Raw genomic sequence first — 22146 nt, forward strand, 5'->3', positions numbered from 1 at the left:
GCTGCTGGAAGAGCCTGGGCCTGGTGGAGCAGTAGGATCCTGGGCCTAGTGGCTGCTGGAAGAGCCTGGGCCTGGTGGCTGCTGGAGGATCCTGGGCCTGGTGGCTGCTGGAAGAGCCTGGGCCTGGTGGAGCAGTAGGATCCTGGGCCTAGTGGCTGCTGGAAGAGCCTGGGCCTGGTGGCTGCTGGAGGATCCTGGATTACTAAAAATGATCCATGTCTTTTGAATTGGAAAAAGAAAGAGAGTGAAATAGAGAATAAAATAGCTGAATGGGACAACAAAAATACAAACTATAAAGTGCGTGTGAATATTGTAAAAACATATGTAGTCTCAAAGTTACTTTTCCTAGCTACTGTCTTTCCCCCTCCTCAGAAAACTGTTATTAAGTAAATTGTGTACTAAATTGATTTGGTGGACAAACCGCGAAGTAACACAAAGGAAATTAATGTACAAAGGCAAAGAAAATGGAGGATTAGGAGCACCAGATCTCATTTTGGGGTATCATTTTGATGATTCCCTTTTTGAAAAATATATATAGCGCATTAGAGCGAAGCACCCACTGGATCCAAGGGGAAAACATGAAAGGGAGAGCCCGAACGGGAGTGCCATACTTTAAACTTGTGTTCGGGGATTTTGTAGATCAGTGTGTGGTTTAAATCTTTTACAATTAAACTCAAAACAAATATATAATAAAATCAATCTGGAAGAAAAAATGAAGGTATGATACGATATACGTTTGCTGAAAAAGATGAAAATCAGAAAATAGTTAAAAACATATATGACAAAGTAATATCCGAGAGCATGAGAGATACAGTGTGGCTTATCTCTGTCGGATGTCTCCCACTAAGAGCTGTGGTTCTGTGGAGTTGCTTTGTTACTACAAAGAAATGCCGCATGGAGAATTGTGATGAAGACGAAACTCTTGATCATCTGTTGCTATCATGTTACAGGACGGTTGAAATAAGACAGAAGATGGATAAACTCGGATTTGATATTGAAAATAATATAAAAGCAATAAGATATGGTTTGTTTAAAAAAAAGATGAGTGGAAATAAAAAGAAGATTGTTTTGATTGGTGATGTGCATTATAAATGTATACATATGGAAAACAAGGGCTAAAGGGATATAGAACAAAAAATGATAAGTAGTTCTGTAGTATGTAACAATATTGTAGCGCACCTGAGGAGGAGGAAAACGACTTGCCGTGGCCGTTTTTATCATTGTTAAATGTAAAACAATATAATGTGAATACTTTGTGCATGGTGTTTATGTGATGTGTATTTGTAATTTGCGATTTTGATATTTAAATAAAGTATTTAAAAAAAAAAAAGCAAGGGTGGTAAGGGTGGTGGACTTGGAGTTATGTAATCATGCCCCCGTGTTCACCACTACCTTTTGCATCTAACTTCAACAATTTATGGGTGAGACTTAAATACATCGGAAACGGGGATCCTCCGTCCCGTGATTATGTTGCTGAAGAGTTACTTCTACAAACAACATGGGTGAATGTACAAGACATTTATTCCTTCATTGCTCTGCCTAATAAACAGGACTTTGAGCTGTGCTTTACCCAAGAGGCGCCTTTACGTCGCTTCCTGGAGATATCACTTTCCAACGCATCGCACCCAAAATGGAAAGACTGGCAGTAGTGGTGTGCAGATTGATATTGAAATATCGATTCCTCCGATACCAGTTAATTATGTTCTAGAATCGATTCTCGTATTAAAATATCGATATTTTATAAATTCTGCGTAAATGTATATTTTATCATTAATAGGAACATAATGGAATGAAATTATACCACTGGGATCGTCGAAATTGTAAGGAACTATTTCCTCTTCCGCCTTTCATAGTCATCTGTGAAATACGGCTGTATAAATGTGTCGCAGACCCTTGGCGTGCAGCCATGCACACTCAAAACAATGGCCGACCGCAAGCGAAGCCATGTGTGGACATATTTTACCTCCACAAACAGCCAAGACGCAGTATGTGATGTATGTGGGAAGACAGTGAGGTGTTGTGGCAACACCACTAACCTCGTAAAACACCCCAGAATTAATCATAACACAGAATATGATGAGCTCATGTTGAGGCGAACCGAAGAGGAGGAGAGGAGAAGGTGCTGCTAGGGCGAGACAGACGTCTCTCGCTGAGTCCTTTAGTGCTGCAGGCAGGCACTATCCAGGTACAGAGGAGGAAAATGTAGGGTACATAGGCTAGGTCGCATTAAAATATACAGAGTACTTGCAGTAAAACAGGCATTGTAGTCTTTAAAACATAAAAATTCAGTTGAAGATTATTTCATACATAAGAGAAACATTTTATAGATACTATTATTATGTATTAGCTTTATTATTATTTTCACTCAGTTTCATTTTTTTGACTGATAGTTATTTGAATATTTTAAAATGCAGGTATTGACGAACTTATTTATTCCTTTAATTGTGTATTATACTGACAATTTCATTAACACAGCATTCTATTTAAAAGTATATGTAAACTATCAATTCCTTTCCCCTTGGGCTATTTTGTCAGACTGCATACATAGATGACTCTAAAAAGATTAAACATTCAGTACAGTATACCCCATCTTTTGTTTTGTCCTTTGTATTTTACTTTTTATGTAGATGATTCCCCAAGAGCAGCAACACTCACTAGATGCCTTGTAGCGATGATTGTGAAGGACCTCCAGCCTCTGTCCATAGTTGAGGACCAAGGTTTCCAGGGATTTTTGAGAGCTCTTGACTCAAAATATAAACTCCCAGGAGGAAAACCACTGACTGAGACTCATCTTGTAAATTTGTTTGATGAATGTAAAGGCAAAGTAAGAGCATATTTGCAAAATGCTTCCAGTGTTGTTCTCACCACTGATATGTGGACCTCAGTGTCCACAGAGGCCTATTTGACTGTAACATGCCATCTCATTGAAAACTGGCAAATGAGAGAATTTGTCCTGGAAACTCTTTCCATGGGCAGCATACAGCAGATAATATCACCTCAGCAATTAAGCAAATCACAGAAGAATGGGGCATAACTGAGAAGGTGGTTGCAGTTGTCACAGACAATGGTGCAAATATGGTTCCTGTAGTGCACAAAGCTGGATGGAGGCATCTTCCATGTTTTGCACACACACTGAATTTAGTTGTAAAGGACAGTGTAAAAGCTGTCCCAGAAGTGGTGCAGGTGCTGGAAAAATGCCGTGCGATCGTGTCCTTTTTTCACCACAGCACAAAGACTACAGAGAAGCTCAAGGATAGTCAGCAACAGTTGAAAGTGGCAGAGCACAAGCTAATTCAGTCAGTAGATACCCGCTGGAACTCTGTCTTTTACATGTTGGAGCGGCTCTGTGAGAAAAATGAAGCCATGACCACAGCCCTCTGCCTTTTAGGGAAGAATTTATTGTGCTTAAATGTGGGAGAATTATCGCTGATCAAGGAAACAGTTGATGCACTACGGCTGTTTGAAGAAGTAACACAGGAGGTTTCATCTGAAAAACATGTTTCAGTCTCCAAAGTTATTCCACTTGTGTCACTCATTCACAGGGCTGTAGCAGCCTGTGAACATCAGGGCAGCGCTTTTTCCACACAACTGGCACAGCAATGCCAGCGCAGATTCAGGGGTATTGAGAGCATTCACTGTCTAGCTGCAAGTACATTTCTGGATCAGTCAAAACACACATCTCCACACTGAAATGCAAGAAGTCTATCAGAGAGGACAGTCTGCTCCCACTCTAACTGTAAGCTCAACACCTACTGTTAGCTCTGCCGCAGGGCCTTCGACTTCAGGGTCTATCCCGAGTCCTCCAACCGCAGGTCTAGCTGCAACAAAAGGAGGGATATGGACAGATTTTGACATGCAGGTTGTGTCAAGCCAACATCAGTGGTCAGCTTCCAGTGATGTACTCATTGAATTATGCCAGTAAATAAGGAGATAAGGATCCTTTGGTTTGGTGGCAAGAGCATGAACAAACCTTCCCATCCCTAAGCAGACTTGCTGTGAGACACCTAGGAATCGTTGCTTCTTTTGTACCTGCAGAGAGAATCTTTTCAAAAGCAGGAGAGGTTGTGAGCAAAAAACAGAGCAGACCTAAAGGGAAAACTGTAAATATGCTGTTGTTCCTAAACAAAAACCTCTGAATAAGGGAAAGTGGTACTGTCACATGTTTTTGTTGAAATGTCAAGGAAAGATAAATGTTAAATGACATGTTAAATTACGTGTTGAAATAGCACACAACTTCAGGTTTTTTTATTTGTATATAATAATTCTGCATTATTAGCACGAGCAGCACGCTCCGTTTTGCGCAACTATTTTTAAATCCCAGTAGCTCTGCAACCACGTAAGCTAGCGCAAAAAATTTTTTTTGCATATGAAACCGGAGGAGTTGTACTTAGATCTTATGCCATCAGCTTGTCCTCGGTCACGGTTTCCTTCCACATATAGCTTTGCAAAAACTGCATAAAAAGCACTTGCAGCAACAAGAACATAATATTCCAGAAACACGCTTTGCCGATCCAATCAGCTGCTTGTAACACTTCCTACGTCCATCAGCGCGAACTATCGCATGTCCGCCATGACCTGCCCGAAACCGGAAGTGACGTCACTTTGCAGAAATGTAGTTTTTTACCATCAGGGCCTCATGAGCCTATACTGGTGGTTTTAAAAGTTATGTTTGACTTTATGACTTTCTGTGTCGTTTCTGGGATGCACTGGTATCGCACATCACTAACTGACAGGTGGAGTCTTCTGTCCAGGTAGAAGTGGTGACTCAAGCCAGTTGACAAATTCGGGGCCCCTATAATGGCAGGATTATCTACCCTGCCCAAACAGTGAGGTGTTTCACTTGCCAATATCCAGATCACCAGGCGAGAGAATGCCCAACAATTAAATGTTGGAAATGTGGTGATTTGGGTCATAAGGCTAAAGACTGTCATAATGAAAGTGAATGCTCCCTCTGTGGTGTGAAAGGGCACACTTTCTTTAAATGCCCCAAGTCCTTTGTTAACATACTGAAATCCTCCCAACAACCTCGACCCTCAGACACTTTGGTTTTTCCTTCTTTGGAGGAACCTTCCCAAGCAACAGACGCCCCCGTGACTGCTCAAGAGAGAGAAGCTTTGTGCCTTCAAGAGATGAGATTAAAAACACATACGGATATAAATGAATTAAATAAAGTGTGGAACCCTGGCCATTCAATAATATCAATAGGGGAAGACAGCTTGACAGAGTGGGTATTTTCTTCAAAAAAGATACAGTGAATATGATCAAAAGTAGAAACATAATAACGGGACGACTCCTCCTTGTTGATTGCTGTTATTACAGGCAAAAGCTGCGTTTTATTAATGTATATAATGCACCCGATCGAACGAAAAAGATGCAATTGCTGAAAAAAATGTATTTGTTAGAGATTGGTTTTAATATTATTTTATGTGGAGATTTTAATATTGTTACTGAAGCGACTGACAGGATATCCAATGTTGAGTTTAGAGAATCGCGGCGAGAAAGTAAATTGTTGGTTCAAATTTCCTGTTGCTCCCATGAATTTTTGAACTATTGGAAACTGAATACATCTTTGTTAGCAGACGGGCTGCTTGTGTCTGAAGTTAAATCTGAAATTAAGAAAATATTACATCGTAAGATTTTTACTGCCTCTTTCTTGGAACTTCGGGAACTTCGGGAACTTCTTGAACGACGCATGTGTAAATTTTTTATATTTAAAGCGAGAGAATTAAATCATGCTAAGAATATGAAATACAATGAAGAAGTAAGTAGATATATATATATATATATAAGAAATAAGAAGGAGAAACAAGGAGAGGAGGAAAATCAAATGATATCTCTTAAGGAGAGTACTGATTGAGTCAATAGAGAAGTTTTATTTAATATCTTGAGATGTACTGAATTTTATGGGAATAACAACTATATGATTCTAAATAATCAAAAGAAACGTGGAAATGATTTCATTGTCTCAATTAAGCACAAACATGGAAAGTCAGTTTTTAAAGAAGAAGGGAAAAGACAAGTTATTAGGGACTATTGTTCAGAGATGTTTTCACCCATAGTTACAAACAGTGACGCTGTTAACAATCTTCTAAGTGAGGTTGAACCATTAAATTCTGTTATTTATGAAACCTTGGTTGGGGAAATTAAAAGAGAGGAAGTGGAATCAGTAATTGATCAACTTGGCATATTTGCTGCAAGTTGTTTTACAAGTAAATTTTGGGTTGTCAATCTTATATTTTCTTTTATCCCATTGGTTGATGTAAACCTATTGTTCAATCAGATGTAAGTAAGGTGTGATCTAAGTGAGGCGAAAGAAAAAAAAAAACAACACTAACTAAGCTGGTGAGAGTCGGCAGCTGCACATTAGCGGAGGAGGTTGTATACCAGAGCTAACGGGAGAATAGTTCAACAATAGCCGTGGATGCAGAGTCTACGTTCCTGTTATGGACTGTTTTACCCTGTGATGATGGACCGAGAGGAATTCTCTGGACCCTTCTGCTGTGGATAGGATTTCCGTGGTTTCGTCCGAGTGTCCTCAGCAACCCGGCCATGCAGCTAATTCCAACCACGTTGCCGAGTAGAGGCCGCATGGTCACAGACCGAGCCTGCCCCTCAACTTGCCTTCGCAGTTAGCCCAAAGGATTTGTGAGTAGACTTGAGCAAGGGCATTTTATTTTCTGCTTGTTTAACAAGTGAAGCAGCCATTTATGTGTTTTCTGATCCCAACGAGCCCAAGCAACGACCAGGTCTGCAACGGTTTCAGTATATGAGCTCACAAAGGTTACAAATTTGAACGGAACTTAAAGGGGAGTAATTTGGATAAATGCGTTTTCTAAAACATTGAATGTGAGTTGTGAAGAAAAAACACCCAATTTAATTGTAAGGAAACAGTTTAGAACTTGAAATATTGTATTTATTTTATTTAAATCATATTTTATTTGACTAAATTTTACATTTTGAATTTAAAGTTTTGTGTTGTGTCATAATTATTATTTACAGAGTTTATAAGTGGTAACGGTTACTAAAAAGTGAAAAGGGGCTTAACACATTAATCTTCACTAAGAATAATGGATTTATCTAAACAGAACTCACTGTTTCCACTGAGTGGAGGCACCACCAATATTAAAACTTCTAAGTACAAAGGTTAAAACTGGTTAATTATTGTTTCTCCTGTTTACCAGTAAAATTAAGTGACGTACCCAGGGCCCCGCTCATAGTACTATCACCACATTAACCGAGGGTTAATGTTAGGATGCCTGGGTCGTTGACCCAGGGTTTTTGAGTTTATTATATTATTTATCATTTCTAGTCTTTGGTTTCTTTGTTAGAGTCATGTCTTATGGTTTATGTCTCTGTGTAATCCTTAGTTGCTGTCTCCCCTGTCTGCTATATCCCCGTGTCCAGTCAGTGTCTGTCTGCCCTGGTCCCACGTCTCTGTTCCCTCTGTTGTAGTGCCTGCCTGTGAGTCTGTGTCTGTAAGTTCAGTCTGTGTTATGTTTCCTGTTTTATTTTGAAGGTCCATGGCTCATGTTAATGTGTCTGGTATTGCTTCCCCAGTTTCGTTAGGCCTGATTTGCCCCAGCTGTGTTTCCCTCCTGTTGTCCATTCCCTGATTGCTCCCTCTGTGTATTTAAGCCCTGTGTTTCAGTTTGTCGGTGTCATGATCTACCCTCATTTATGCTGTATGGGCTGCCTGCTTGTTTATTTGCATTTCTGTTATGTTTTGCCATCCAGCAATAAAAGCTCAGTTTGAAGTACACTTTTGCCTGCTGTGAGTCTGCACTTTGGGTCCACTACTCCTGCCTGCACACAGCGACACTTGACAGAAGATTGCGACCAGAACATGGACCCAGCAGATGTTGAACTGCACAAGCGCCGGCAGGTAGCTCTCTCCCAGCTAGAGGAGGAGCTCCGGTGGAGGCCATGGCTCACCCCCGACTACGGGCACATTTTTTCATGGGACTCGTTTAGCTCTGGGGGGGTCCCCAGAGTTGCCATGCTGCTTCGCCTGCACTTGTGCTACCTACACTACAAGTGGGAGGTCTTCGTTTAACTTCAGACACACATTTCTTGCTGGAGCCACAGCGTTGCTCCTCCCGAGGAAAGCGGCGCCCACGCCACCGTCATATGGACAATTCTGAGCAACTTGTGGTGGTGAGTTGAAATGACTACCTTGCCCACACTCCTGAGCCAATAAACAGAAAGGACTATAATCTCACCTCAGACACCTTCGGGATCTCTTCTCGCGATGATGATTTGGATTGGAAGGCCAGTTTTGGTTAGCGCCTCACGAGCTAGTTAATGACAATATCCATTCCTCTGAGATTTTTAGTCCTAATACTGTTCATCGTGGTGGAAATAAGCTAAAGCCCACTTTTGCCAAGTCTGTTTTTTTTCTAAACCTGGCCACAAAGTCTGAGACTGAAAACTGTTAAATCAAAGACTGAGACTGCTAGACGTGGTGGTAGGAAGCTAACAAGCATTTTTAGATGAGTCTGTTTGCTGAGCCTGCTCCTTCACCCCGTTGTGTTCCTGCTCCCAGTGCAGCTCAGGCCCAGCATTCCCCTGCACCTGTTTCAGTGCTTCGGGTGGGGGAGGCTGAGGTCCACCTGGTCCCTGCTCCGGTGTCCAGGCCGGCTGAGGCACTGCCTGTCGCTGCACCCGTACTAGCTCCTTCTTTTGTTCTAAAGTCTTCCTCCTTCTCAGGTCTGTAAGGATATTTTTGCACACAGCAACGCTATCTATCATTTTTTGCTCAATGACCACCTTGGCTCTAGTTTTCCAAATGTGGGTGTTAATGACACACATAATAAGCCAAAAGAGGCGTCTTTTACTGTCATACATTTTTTTTTCTTTAAACAGACCATATTTTATAGCTTGTATGTTGTTATCAATTTCAAAACCCATTTTAGTCATCTGTTGTCTGATTTCTACTGTTCGATAACAGTAAATGTTCAAGGGTTTCATCTTCGACACATCGTGGCATTGGACATTCTTTGGTGGTAACATAACAGCTCCACTGCACCACCGCTCTAACGGGGAGACGTCCAACAGAAATCAACCACACTGTATCTCTCATATTTTCAGAGATTAATTTGAGATAGAGATTTTTTTTTTTTAACTACTAACAGGTATTCTTCTACGCCCACGCCCTTATATTTTATCTGTCCTTTATTTTTACTATTAATTATATTGTATACTTGTTTAGTGCATACTTGTGTCCAGTTAATGCTCAAGTCTTTCCACTGTTCCGTAGTGTCACCAAAAAGGAGCTTATAATAAGGTATATTGGATCTAGCCCTACCTTTTAGTTTTCCCCATTGTGCTTCGTTACCTCTAATCCACAGAGTTCCCCTATTAAGAGCGCTAAAAACATTTTTAATAAAAGGAATTCTCAAAGTGATACGGAGATCTGGCGCACCCAATCCACCACACTCTTTGCCTTTATACATTAAGGTTCGTTTTGTTACCTCACGGTTTGTTCCCCATATTAATTTAACACACAATTTGTTTAAAAGTAAAAGTGATTTCTGAGGAGGAAAAACCGTGGCAAGGAAGAGAAGTTTAGATACTATATGGGTTTTAACTAATTATTGAGTGCCCCGGACACCACATTTGAGTTAGTGCAGATATATCATTGTCACTTTTCAGTCTCATCTCTTGTAGACAGAGAATATCATAATTTAGCTTTAATAAATTTTCAACTTTCCTTTTTCTTAGTCTTTCTGATTGTAACCCTCTAACATTCCACGTTATTATTTTAAGAGTACTCATATTTATGTAATAGGAGGTTATTCGGTAGAGGGAGGGAACATTGTAGATTCAACATTACCTTGCGGAGGGCTGGATCAATCGTCTTATCTCTGCCATAAGACGCCATCGAGACACTTCTTTTCCTTCCTCCTTTCGTTGTTTCATTGACCAATTCCTCCATCGCAGGATGCTGTTTGTTAAGAAAAATCCCTGTTTGTGGATCCACATCTTGTCTTGCTGGATCATCCGTAGGAGAAATCTCCACAGGAGTCAAAATGGGTGATTCTTCACTATCACTTGCACTTAGATAGCTTTCTGATGAATTTTCTTCCTCTCTTTCCCTTCGCTTGTCATCGCTCTCACATTCCACATCAGAGGTTTGTGAGAAGGATTGGTCTCCCGGTTCTTCTCCACTTTTTACTGTTATTTCTTCAAGTTGTCTTGAGAGCATCAAATCCTCTATGTTGTTATTGTCTGTCTGCGGCTCTGTTACTCCTGGAAGATTTGTTGTGGTACGATTACCGGGTTCTTGTCCTGAAGCAGCATCAGGGACAGCCAATGGATTTATTAGGGACACATTTCCATATGTAAGCCTTTCTTGTAGCGGGACTGGATTTGAAGCTACTGGCAGCACTGAAGTGGTTGGAAGGTTCGTTCGAAAAGCACTCGTGGAGGGCTGCTGGGAAGCTTTAGTTATATTGGCGAAGGATTTGGGACATTTAAAGAAGGTGTGTCCCTTCAGTCCTCACAGGGAACACTCGCTGTCATTTTGGCATTCTTTAGCTTTATGACCCAACTCCTCGCATTTCCAGCACTTAAAGGTAGGACAGTCTCTTACTTGATGGTCTAGAGCTTGGCAGACGAAACATCTGTTTGCCTGTCCAGGATATATGACACGCCCATTAAAAGGGCCCAGAGAGATGGAGTTAGGGATGGAAACAATATGACCTGCTCCATCTCTCCGCATTCGTACTTTGAATTTTCTTACTCCGTACCATACCAGGTTGAACGTCTGGTGTCCTGGTGCAGCCACAACAACCTGGTGCTGAATGCCCAGAAGACAGTGGAGATTATTGTGGACTTCAGGAAGCACACAGCTCCACTCTTCCCCCCCCCCCCCCCCATCATCCTGACTGACACCCCCATCACCTCTGTGGACTCATTCCGCTTCCTGGGTACCACCATCACCCAGGACCTGAAGTGGGAGCCCACCATCACCTCCGTCATTAAGAAAGCCCAGCAGAGGATGTACTTCCTGAGGCAGCTGAAGAAATTCAACCTGCCAACACGGACGATGATGCAGTTCTACACTGCAATCATCGAGTCCATCCTCACCTCCTCCATCACCGTGTGGTACGCTGGAGCCACTATCAGGGACAAACAGAGACTGCAGCGTGTTGTGCGCTCTGCTGAGAAGGTGATTGGCTGCAGACTCCCATCTCTGCAGGACCTGTACACCTCCAGGACACTGGGGCGTGCAGCTCGGATCTCAGCTGACCCTTCTCACCCTGGACACAGTCTGTTTGACCTGCTTCCCTCAGGCAGGAGGCTCCGGTCCATTTGCACCAGAACCTCTCGCCATAAGAACAGTTTCTTCCCCTCTGCTGTCGGACACATGAACAATAACCATATGACTGTTCCCACCACTAACACATGACCCTACGCTGTGTCACTGCATCATTCCATGTTTGGCACTGATCACCACCTGCACTCATGTATATATCATGTATGTATGTATCTATCTATACTTAGCACTTTTAATTCTAATTCTCATTTTTATTTTCATGTCTATTTATGCTTAATTTATAACAGTATGTCATAAGAATAGATGGCCTGGGGGTTTACCCAAGAAGATTGGAAAAGGAGTTCCTCCGCCACATAATCGCGGGAAGGTGGATCGTTACTTCCACCATATTTCAACCTTACCCATAGGTTGCCAAATTTAGAGGCATAGGGTAAAGGTACATATGGGGGCATGTTTAAACACACAAGGGCTACAAGCAGAAGGGAAGGGATAAACTCAGGTGACGTTGCCACCCTAGTTTTTTTTTTTTTTTTTTAAATCACTTTATTTAAATATCAAAATTCACAAATACACATAATACAAGCACTATGCACAAATTATTCACATCTTATTTTACATATTACAATAGTAAAAGCTCCCACGGCAAGTCATTTCCTAATATCATATCTCTCGTTTTTCTTCTTCTCAGCTCAGTTGCAATGTTTTTACATACGGTGAAACTACTTATTTTACATAATGCCTTACAGGATATCTTTAAATGTGAAATACCCCTCGAGAGTAAGATTATGTTCTTTGGATATATACCTCAGGAATGGCCTAAATATGATAAACATTTAGTAAATATTCTACTGGTGGCCTGTAAAAAGAGTATCACCAGAAAATGGTTATCCCCGGAGAGTCCAAACATAAGTACATGGATGGAAATCACAATGGAAATCTATAACATGGAAAAGATAACAGCTTCTGTTAACCACAAGCTGGAGAAATTTACATCATACTGGGAAAACTGGGTCAAATATATCACACCTCATAGGCCAGATTTTATTTTTACAAACCAATAACTGTGATGTATGAGAGTATATATTTATAGGATCACCCCCTACCAACACATCCGTTTTGTTTTTTGTTTTGTTGTTGTGTTGTTTTGTTTTGTTTGTTTTCTTATTTCGGATTATGTGATTGTTTCAATTGCTTCTATAGTTGTAAATATTCTTTCTTTATGACTTGGATGTAAATTAAAATACTATTTTGGTATCTCAGGCAGATAACCTAAGCAAGAAGTATGCTTACATGATGTACATACTGTGAATGCCTGTTTTTGAAACCTTAATAAAAAAATATAAATCAAAAAAGAAGAAACTACTTATTTTTTGTTCTATGACACCTTTAGCCCTTGTTTTCCATATGTGTACATTCATAATACACATCACCAGCCAAAACAATCTTCTTTTATTTTCACTCATCTTTTCTTTAAACAAACCATATCTTACTGATTTTATATTATTTTCAATATTAAAACCTAGTTTTTCCATCCTCCTTATTTCAACCGTCCTGTAACACGATATCAATAGATGATCAAGACTTTCGTCTTCATCACAATTCTCCATAGGGCATTTCTTAGTAATAACGAAGCAACTCCACAGAACCACAGCTCTTACTGGGAGACGTCCGACAGAGATAAGCCACACTGTATCTCTCATGTTCCTGGATATTACTTTATCATATGTTTAACTATTTTCTGATTTTCTTCTTTTTCCACAGCCTTATATTGTATCATACCTTCATTTTTTTTAGATTGATTTTATTATATATTTGTTTTGAGTTTAATTGTAAAAGATTTAAATCATCCAATTTCCACTGATCCACAAGATCCCCAAACACAAGTTTAAAGTATGGCACTCCCGTTCGGGCTCTCCCTTTCATTTTTTTCCACAAAGATTCCTTCCCTTGGATCCAGTGGGTGCTTCGCTCAAATGCGCTATATACATTTTTTAGAAAAGGAATCATCAAAATAATGCTAAGATCTGGCGCTCCTAATCCTCCATTTTCTTTTCCTTTATACATTAATTTCCTCTGTGTTACTTCGCGGTTTGTCCCCCAAATCAATTTGGTACACAATTTACTTAATTTAATAACAGTTTTGTGAGGAGGGGGAAAGACAGTAGCCAGAAACAACATCTTTGAGACTACGTGTGTTTTCACGATATTCACACGCGCTTTATAGTTTGTATTTTTATTGTCCCATTTAGCTACTTCGTTTTCTATTTCACTCTCTTTCTTTTTCCAATTCAAAAGACATGGATCATTTTTAGTAATCCAAATACCTAAAATCTTCATCTCCTTGTTAGTTTTTAAATCAATTACAGGTTCTTTTAAGTTTTGTCCAAACCAAACTCCTTCGGTCTTTTCCTGGTTTAGCTTAGCACCAGAAGCTTGTTCGTATTTTGTTAGCAAATCCTTAAGTATTGATAGCTCCTTTTGATCTTTAATAATTACATAGACATCATCCGCATAAGCAAGGGCTGTCACCTTGTAGGTGTCATTTAGGATGTATCCAGTAAAACGGCTATCACTATTGATTGTTTTAAGTAACGGATTTATTGCTAGAACATATAAGGCTGCGCTTAAAGGACATCCTTGTTTCACTCCACATTCGACATGGAAGGGTTCGGTCAGTCTTCCGTTTACTTTAATCTGGACAAGGGATTTTTTATATAATACTTTAATCATGGAGATGAAGGTTTCAGGCATATTATATGCTTTCATTACTTCCTACAAATAAGAGTGGGAGATGTAATCAAAAGCTTTCCTTTGGTCGAGACTTAAAATAAAAAATTCTGTATCTTTTCTACTGTAAATTATTTCACGCAGAGTACATAAATTATCCCACATCAGACGACCTCTTATTGCACATGTTTGCTCTTTTTCTATAATTTTATCTAATACCTCTTCAAACCTATTCATAATTATTTTAGCAAATATTTTGTAATCAACATTCATTATTGTCAATTGTCTATAATTATTTATATTATCTCTTTCCCCTTTCTTATATAGCAAACACATTAATCCATTATAAAAGGAGTCACCCAAAGTTCCCTCATGCATGCCTTCATTAAAAACAGTGGCTAAAAATTTGGATATTTCATTCACAACTATTTTATAAAATTCGGACGGAAGCCCATCTAAACCAGGGGTTTTGTTTATGTTTAACTGACTGATCGCACATTCTACCTCCTCTTTAGTAATATTTCCTAAAAGTGAGGTATATTGGATGGAGTCCAGAGGCTCTATTTTACTTAACAAATATTTTACTGCACTTGTTTTTGTAGATAACGGAGAGAACATATGGGCACATAGCCTTCTGATAACTCGCCTTTTATCTACTTCTTTTACGAAGGAGTTTCCTCCCTCATCTCTTATAGAAGAAATGAAATCATTATTACGTTTCTTTTGGTTAGCACCAATCATATAATCTTTATTACCATTTATATCACCTCCCATTGTTTTTTGTATGTTAAATAATATTTCATTATTTACTTTTTCAATACTAACTCTAAGTTCTTCAATCTGGTTCTCTTCATCCTCTTTTCTAAATTTTTTATTCTTCAACAATATGTATTGATTTACTTGTTCGTTATACTTTATATTTTTTGCATAATTTATTTCTCTACATTTAAATTTAAAAAAATTTCGCATCCGTTCTTTCAGTATCTCCCACAATTGTATATCAGATGTTGTGAGTTTTTTAAGTTGCAAAACTTTCACAATTTCTACCTTTAATTCCAAAACTAGTGCCCCGTCACTTAGACAGCTTGTATTTAATTTCCAATAAGTGGAAGGGGGGTCAGTGCCACACAAAATCGTAGCTCTGACTACCTTATGATCAGAGAAATCAGTTACGAAATCATTATATCTTAAAGCTACAATCTCGGAAGATATATAAATCCTATCTATTCTAGTTTTAGAGGATGAGTCAAACCTTGTAAAATGAATTGTCTGAGGGTTTAAGATCCTATATAAATCCCTAAGAGATGCGTCATTACATATTTGTGTAAGTAATTTGCCTTCCCTGGACTCTTTGAAAATCGTACTAGCAATCCTATCATTCTCTTCCGTAACCATATTAAAATCCCCACATAAAACAGTATTAAACCCACATTCCAACAAATGTCTCATTTTCTTTAGTTATTGCATTTTCTTTGTTCTTTCTGGTGCGGTATACACATTAATTAACCGAAATTTTTGACCACCATAATGGCAATCAACAAGTAAAAGCCGTCCTGGTATTATATCTCTTTTCTTTATGATGTTCACATGAGTGTTTTTGAAGAAAAAGCCCACCCCGTCTGCACCATCTTCCCCTATTGAGACTACTGAGTGGCTTGGACCCCATAATTTAATCAGTTCTTCAATATCTTCCTTGGTTTTCAATCTTAATTCTTGTAGGCATAATATGTCATAGTCCAGTTTTTGCAGAAAAAGCACTTTCTTCTTCCTTAGTCTTTCTGATTGTAACCCTCTAACATTCCATGTTATTATTTTAAGAGTACTCATATTTATGTAGTAGGAGGTTATTCGGTAGAGGGAGGGAACATTGTAGATTCAACATTACCTTGCGGAGGGCTGGATCGATCGTCTTTTCTCTTATCTCTGCCATAAGACGCCATCGAGACACTTCTTTTCCTTCCTCCTGTCGTTGTTTCATTGACCAATTCCTCCATCGCAGGATGCTGTTTGTTAAGAAAGATCCCTATTTGTGGATCCACATCATCTTGTCCTGCAGGATCATCCGTAGGAGAAATCTCCACAGGAGTCGAAATGGGTGATTCTTCACTATCACTTGCACTTAGGTAGCTTTCTGACGAATATTCATCCTCGCTTTTCCGTCGCTCATCATCGCTCTCACATTCCACATCTGAGGTCTGTGAGAAGGATTGGTCTCCCGGTTCCTCTCCACCTCCAACTGCCATTTCTTCGGGTTGTCTTGAAGGCGTCAAATCCTCCTCTATGTTGTTATTGTGTGTCTGTGGCTCCGTTACTCCCGGAAGATTTGTTGTGTTACAACTGCCTGGTTCTTGTCCTGAGGCAACATCTGAGACAGCCAAAGGATTTATCAAGGACACATTTCCATGTGTGGGCCTTTCGTGTAGCTGGGCTGGATTTGAAGCTACTGACAGCGCTGAGGTGGTTGGAAAATCCGTGCGATAAGCACTCGTGGAGGGCTGCTGGGAAGCTTTAGTCATATTTGCAAAGGATTTGGAACATTTAAAGAAAGTGTGTCTTTTCGCACCACAGAGGGAGCACTCACTTTCGTTTTGGCAAATGTTAGCCTTGTGGCCCAACTCACCACATTTCCAACATCTGATAGTGGGGCATTCTCTCGCCTGATGGTCTGGACCTTGGCAGATAAAGCACCTCGCCGATTGGCCAGGATAAATAATCCTGCCATTGTAGGGGCCCAACGAGATGGAATTAGGGATGGAGATTATATGTCCAGCTTCATCTCTACGCATCCGAACTTTGTATTTTCGGACTCCATACCAGAATCCGAATTTATCTACTGGCTTGACTGGGGGTTGAAGAATCTCGCAGTACCTTTTAAGATATAGCTCGATGTCTTGGTCTGGAATCCTTCCAGTCCAGAATTTAACAATAAGAGTCACTACCTCTACCTGGACAGAAGACTCCACTTGCCAGTCTTTCCATTTCGGATGTGAAGCGTTGGAAAAAGAAATCTCCAAGAAGCGACGTAAGGGCGCCTCTTGGGTGAAACACAGCTCAAAGTCCCGTTTATTGGGCAGAGCAATGAAAGAGTATATGTCCTGCACATTCAGCCAAGATGTTTGCAATAACAGCTCTTCAGCAACATAATCACGGGTCGGGGGATCCCCGTCTCCGATGAATTTAAGTCTCACCCATAAATTGCTGAAGTTTGAAGCAAAAGGTAATGGGGCATACGGGGGCATGGTTACAATACTAATAACCCTTGCCACCTTTGCCGCGTCCACTCATTTTCTCGAAGCCGTGTAGAAACACTACATTACAACATTAGGAAATTGCTGCGGTGCTTCAGTGCAAACATACTGTTATAAATTAAGCTTAAATAGACCTGAAAATAAACATGAGAATAAGAATTAAAAGTGCTAAGTAGATAGATATATACATGAGTGCAGGTGGTGATCAGTGCCAAACATGGAATGATGCAGTGCCAGTCCAGGATGAACGCTGCCTCACAACCAGGAATAACCTCCAGAGTCGGACACTATTAAAGAACAGTGTAGTTACCTTATTCACCTACTCAGATTTCATATTATAGCTCTGAACACCAATTAAAACAAGAGCTCTTATTTAATAGAGCCATGCGTTATCGTAACATAAAGCCTTCCACCATCTAAAATGTATGTCAGCTAGTGATGTGCGGATCGATCCTGAAATATCGATTCCTCCGATACCAGTCATTTATGTTCTAGAATCGAATCTCACATTAAAATATCGATATTTTAGTAATTTATGGTAAATTTGTAGTTTATCATTAACAGGAACACAGTGGAAAGAAACTATAACATTCAGATTGCCTACATTCAAAGGAACTACTTCCTCTTCCGCCTTTCATAGTCATGTGTGAAATACGGCTGTATAAAAGTCTCGCAGCCCCTTGGCGTGCACACTCACAACAATGGCTGAGCGTAATTGGAGTCATATGCGGACGTATTTTACCTCCACAAACAGCTGAGACGTGGTTTGCAATACATGTGGCAAAAAAGTGAGGTGTTGTGGCCATACTTGCCAACCTTGAGACCTCAGAATCAGGGAGACATTCAAAATACATTTTACAGGGTTTATTTATCGGGTAAAATACGTTAAATGTCACAGTTATTATTGGCCGGCCCGGAAACAGCGGGGGTGTCCAAATTCAAAGGCTGCTTCCACCTGAGGACCGGCCTTCGCGGTCTAAAGAAAGCCGGGTAGTACCTCACGAGCTCCCTCGGTGGAGTGAAACTCTGCCGTCTGCTCCTTGCTATCTAAAATATAACCCGGGTGCTGACGTAAACTCTCGACCGTCTCACACTTTAATTCGTTTTCTGTTTGACGTTTATTCAGCTGTGTGAAAACCCCGGAGGAACCCTCCCGAGGGATTAATAAAGTTAAATTTAATTTAATCTAATCTAATAACTTTAATCTCAGCCAAACCGATTTACTCACGAACAAATAAAACACTGAAAAAGCCAAACAATAACATTTTGAAGTTATCAAAGTGACTTATATATCATGTTTAACCTGAGTAGTGAAAGACCGCGGGGGTTTGAAAATGATGTGTCGATTGTCTCAGATATTTGAAGTTTACACAGCTACATTCTCACCTCAAAATATGTTAAAAGTTTTTTTGCGACCCAGAAAGAGAAATAAGAGTAATATTAAAACTAAGTAGCTGCCGCCATTGGTGGAAACTGGAATTGGCTGGGCCGCGCTATGAATTCTGCAACATGGATTTTCAATTTTGTTGTCCGGGTGGAAAATCGGGAGAAATTCGGCAGAATGGTGGCTCCGGGAGATTTTCAGCAGGGTTGGCATGTATGGTTGTGGCAACATCACTAACCTTGTCAAACACCTCAGAGTAAATCATATCACAGAATATGACGAGCGTATGTTGAGGCGAACTGAAGAGGAGGAGAGGGACAGGTGCTGCTAGGGCGAGACAGACGTCTCTCACAGAGTCCTTTAGTGCTGCAGGCAGGCAAGGTGTTCAAATAGTGCACAACTTCAGTTTTTTTATTTCTATGTGATGAACTCTGCATTATTAAGTGATAAGAACAAGTAATCTTATGTCCTGTAATCATTATGACGCTATAATTTGAGATACAATAAATAAAATAAGTTTTTGTACAAAGTATCGGATCAGTATCGTCGATACCACCCTGAATATTACTTGGTATCAGATCGGAAAGGAAATCAGTGGTATCGCACATCACCAATGTCAGCGTATATGTCCAGAGCAAAAGATGATAAACCCATATAATCAAAGGTTACAACATCTACAACCAAAGCTCTTAAAGGGAGGTGTGTGGCTCTTAAAAGAGCCGTTGAGTTCTTTCAGTTGGTGTGAATGAGTTTAACCGCCGAAGCCGTACAGAGTGCGGCCCTGTCTCTTCAGAGCGTACACCACGTCCATGGCGGTCACGGTCTTCCTCTTGGCGTGCTCGGTGTAAGTGACGGCGTCACGGATCACGTTCTCCAGGAACACCTTCAGCACACCGCGAGTCTCCTCGTAGATCAGACCCGAGATACGCTTCACTCCGCCACGACGAGCAAGACGGCGGATGGCGGGTTTGGTGATTCCCTGGATGTTATCGCGGAGAACTTTACGGTGACGCTTGGCGCCTCCCTTTCCGAGTCCTTTGCCTCCCTTGCCCCTTCCACTCATGGTTATAGTTTCTTTGACCGAACAAAGACGAATGAAAGTCAGTGACACAGGTCCTGTGTCTTTATGTGTGCTCTGAGGACGTAAAAGAAAACGGTACGAACGAGTTTCGCTGGGCGGATCGAAGCTCTGTGGCTCCGCCCACTCTTCGGTTGTCCAAATGTTGACATTTTAATCTAGTTCACTTTAAAAAAAAAAAAAAAAAAAAAAACCCACATGATCACTAGAATCTTTAGTTCATATTAAACACTCTGATCAACTGTAAAACGCCAAGTTTTTTTTTTTCAAAGTATATTAGGTAGTTCGAAAAATATATTGTAACGTTCACAAGAACCAGACGGTTGGGTCTCAGTTTGTCCGTTTATTCGGCACATAAGCAAGCGGGTTGCTAACTCAGGGGAGAGCGCCCTCGTGCTACACCTCTCTTCAGCCTGGCACCCACACAACACAGAACACAGAACCCAGGTCCCCCCTCCCCTTCCTCCACACCACCCTCCCTACTTCCTGCAGCACAACCAAACATGAATCTTAAAAGAACAACAACAGTGTGCAAAGATAACCAACATGTACAATAACACTTAACCATCGTTACAATATATATGAAGTGCACTAGTCTGTAATTCGCTCAGTTTGGGATAACAAAACATTAGATGTGCTTTGTGGTCAAGCACAATGTACATTGTGTATGTATAACGCAACTGAAGGGAGGGGAGAGAACACGCGCGCGCACACACACACACGATATAATCGCGCTGTTTTACAACATAAAACAAATACTTGATTTTGTCTGTTTGCTTTTGACTTTGAAGTACTACACAGTTTTCAACAGTTCGTGTTACTTTAAAATTTTGGGTGGACATGTGCTCTTTAGAAGAAGTGGGTGGCTCTGAGAAGAGCCGTTGGGTGGATGCAGCAGAGCTGCAGTTTACTTGGAGCTGGTGTACTTGGTCACGGCCTTTGTGCCCTCGGACACGGCGTGCTTGGCCAGCTCACCGGGCAGCAGGAGGCGCACGGCGGTCTGGATCTCCCTGGAGGTGATGGTGGAGCGCTTGTTGTAGTGAGCCAGGCGGGAGGCCTCAGAGGCGATGCGCTCGAAGATGTCGTTGACGAACGAGTTCATGATGCTCATGGCCTTGGAGGAGATGCCGGTGTCGGGGTGCACCTGCTTCAACACCTTGTACACGTAGATGGCGTAGCTCTCCTTCCTGGTCTTTCTCTTCTTCTTGCCGCCCTTGCCGGCGGTTTTAGTCACGGCTTTCTTGGAGCCCTTCTTGGGCGCGGACTTTGCGGGTTCAGGCATTTTTCTTCTTTGCTACTTCACAGGAGAGAAAATACCCGTCAGCGCAGAGCAGCTCCCTTTTATTTCCGCTGTATGCAAATGAGGCTGTGCAGATCCCCGCCTGTCATTGGTCGAGGCTCTGCCTTTGGTCGAAAGATTGGGCGTGCCGTGTAAACACGGAAGACCAAAAAGGAAAGCTGGAAGTTCCTGTCGGCGTCAGTCCCCCTCCCCCTTCAATCAGTTCAATTAATCAGTTAAATGTGGCGCCCTGTCATAAATATTTAATTTCTATTAATTTTGAAAGCTTATAGTTTGCATATGATCTCATCACCAAGTGTTAAACATTTGTTGAACATTTTACGTCCTGTGCATGACAATGCAAAGGTTGATTCTCAGTCTTTTAATATAAATAAACAAATACATAAATAAAAAAATGTAAACCTGTGCCACTGATACTGTTACTGCTGTATATTTGCTCTGAAGAAGGGACCAGAGGAAAGAAGATGAAAGCATCAAGTAACCTCTAGCGTTCTCGTTTGATTCCCAGTTCCGAGCTTCAGCATTGTCATAAGCATCATAAACAACTCAAATAAACATACGTTTAAACTTAGTTCCACACAATCTGTAGCCCCATGCTGAGACAGACCAACACCTTGACCAGGGTTTCTTTGTCTGAGGTGTGATAGCTGAGAATGAATGAATGGCTTTTGCAGATTGAAGAACAGCACTCACTGAATCTGTACATTTATTCTTTGTGGGGGAGCTGCACAGCTGACACAGAGAAACAGACACCCTCATTCACAGCTACAGTCAATCTAGAATCACCAATTAAACTAACCAGTGTTTGGACTGCAGGACGCAACAACAGGGAGAACATGCAATTGCTGAAAGAAAAGCAGCAGGCAGCTGGATTAAAACTCAGAAACATCCTGTGAGGCAACATTGCAAATCACGATATTTCAAGTACTGCTTTGATTAATGCTATAGGAACAATAATCCATGCATTCACCAAATCCATGTGTGAAGTCTGTGGATAACACCACTGGTCTCTGTAACTACAGATAGGGATACCAGCACCGTAGCCAACGGTGTTCAGAAAACAACCAAGGAGGTCACTGTGTGTGTGTATATGTATATGTATATATATATATATATATATATATATATATA

General features: G+C 40.8%; 2 protein-coding genes across 2 annotated transcripts; both read right to left on the reverse strand.

Annotated features, from left to right (window-relative positions):
* Positions 1-18592: 18592 nt before the first annotated feature.
* Positions 18593-19710, reverse strand: LOC308387771 (histone H4). Its single transcript, XM_080868041.1, has one exon. It carries the CDS (start codon positions 19698-19700, stop codon positions 19389-19391), a length of 312 nt encoding a protein of 103 aa, XP_080724167.1. The 5' UTR covers positions 19701-19710; the 3' UTR covers positions 18593-19388.
* A 432-nt stretch (positions 19711-20142) lies between these two features.
* LOC308387759 (histone H2B 1/2) lies at positions 20143-22136 on the reverse strand. The gene has a single exon (XM_080868027.1). The coding sequence runs from the start codon at positions 20995-20997 to the stop codon at positions 20623-20625; it is 375 nt and encodes a 124-aa protein (XP_080724153.1). The 5' UTR covers positions 20998-22136; the 3' UTR covers positions 20143-20622.
* Positions 22137-22146: the final 10 nt, after the last annotated feature.

Source organism: Rhamphochromis sp. 'chilingali' (genome assembly GCF_963969265.1).
Source record: "Rhamphochromis sp. 'chilingali' genome assembly, chromosome: 19".
Lineage (NCBI taxonomy): Eukaryota > Metazoa > Chordata > Actinopteri > Cichliformes > Cichlidae > Rhamphochromis > Rhamphochromis sp. 'chilingali'.

What these genes read in the sequence shown, in the direction of transcription:
- LOC308387759 (XM_080868027.1), bottom strand. Translation starts at nt 20,997, where the DNA reads ATGCCTGAACCCGCAAAGTCCGCGCCCAAGAAGGGCTCCAAGAAAGCC.
- LOC308387771 (XM_080868041.1), bottom strand. Translation starts at nt 19,700, where the DNA reads ATGAGTGGAAGGGGCAAGGGAGGCAAAGGACTCGGAAAGGGAGGCGCC.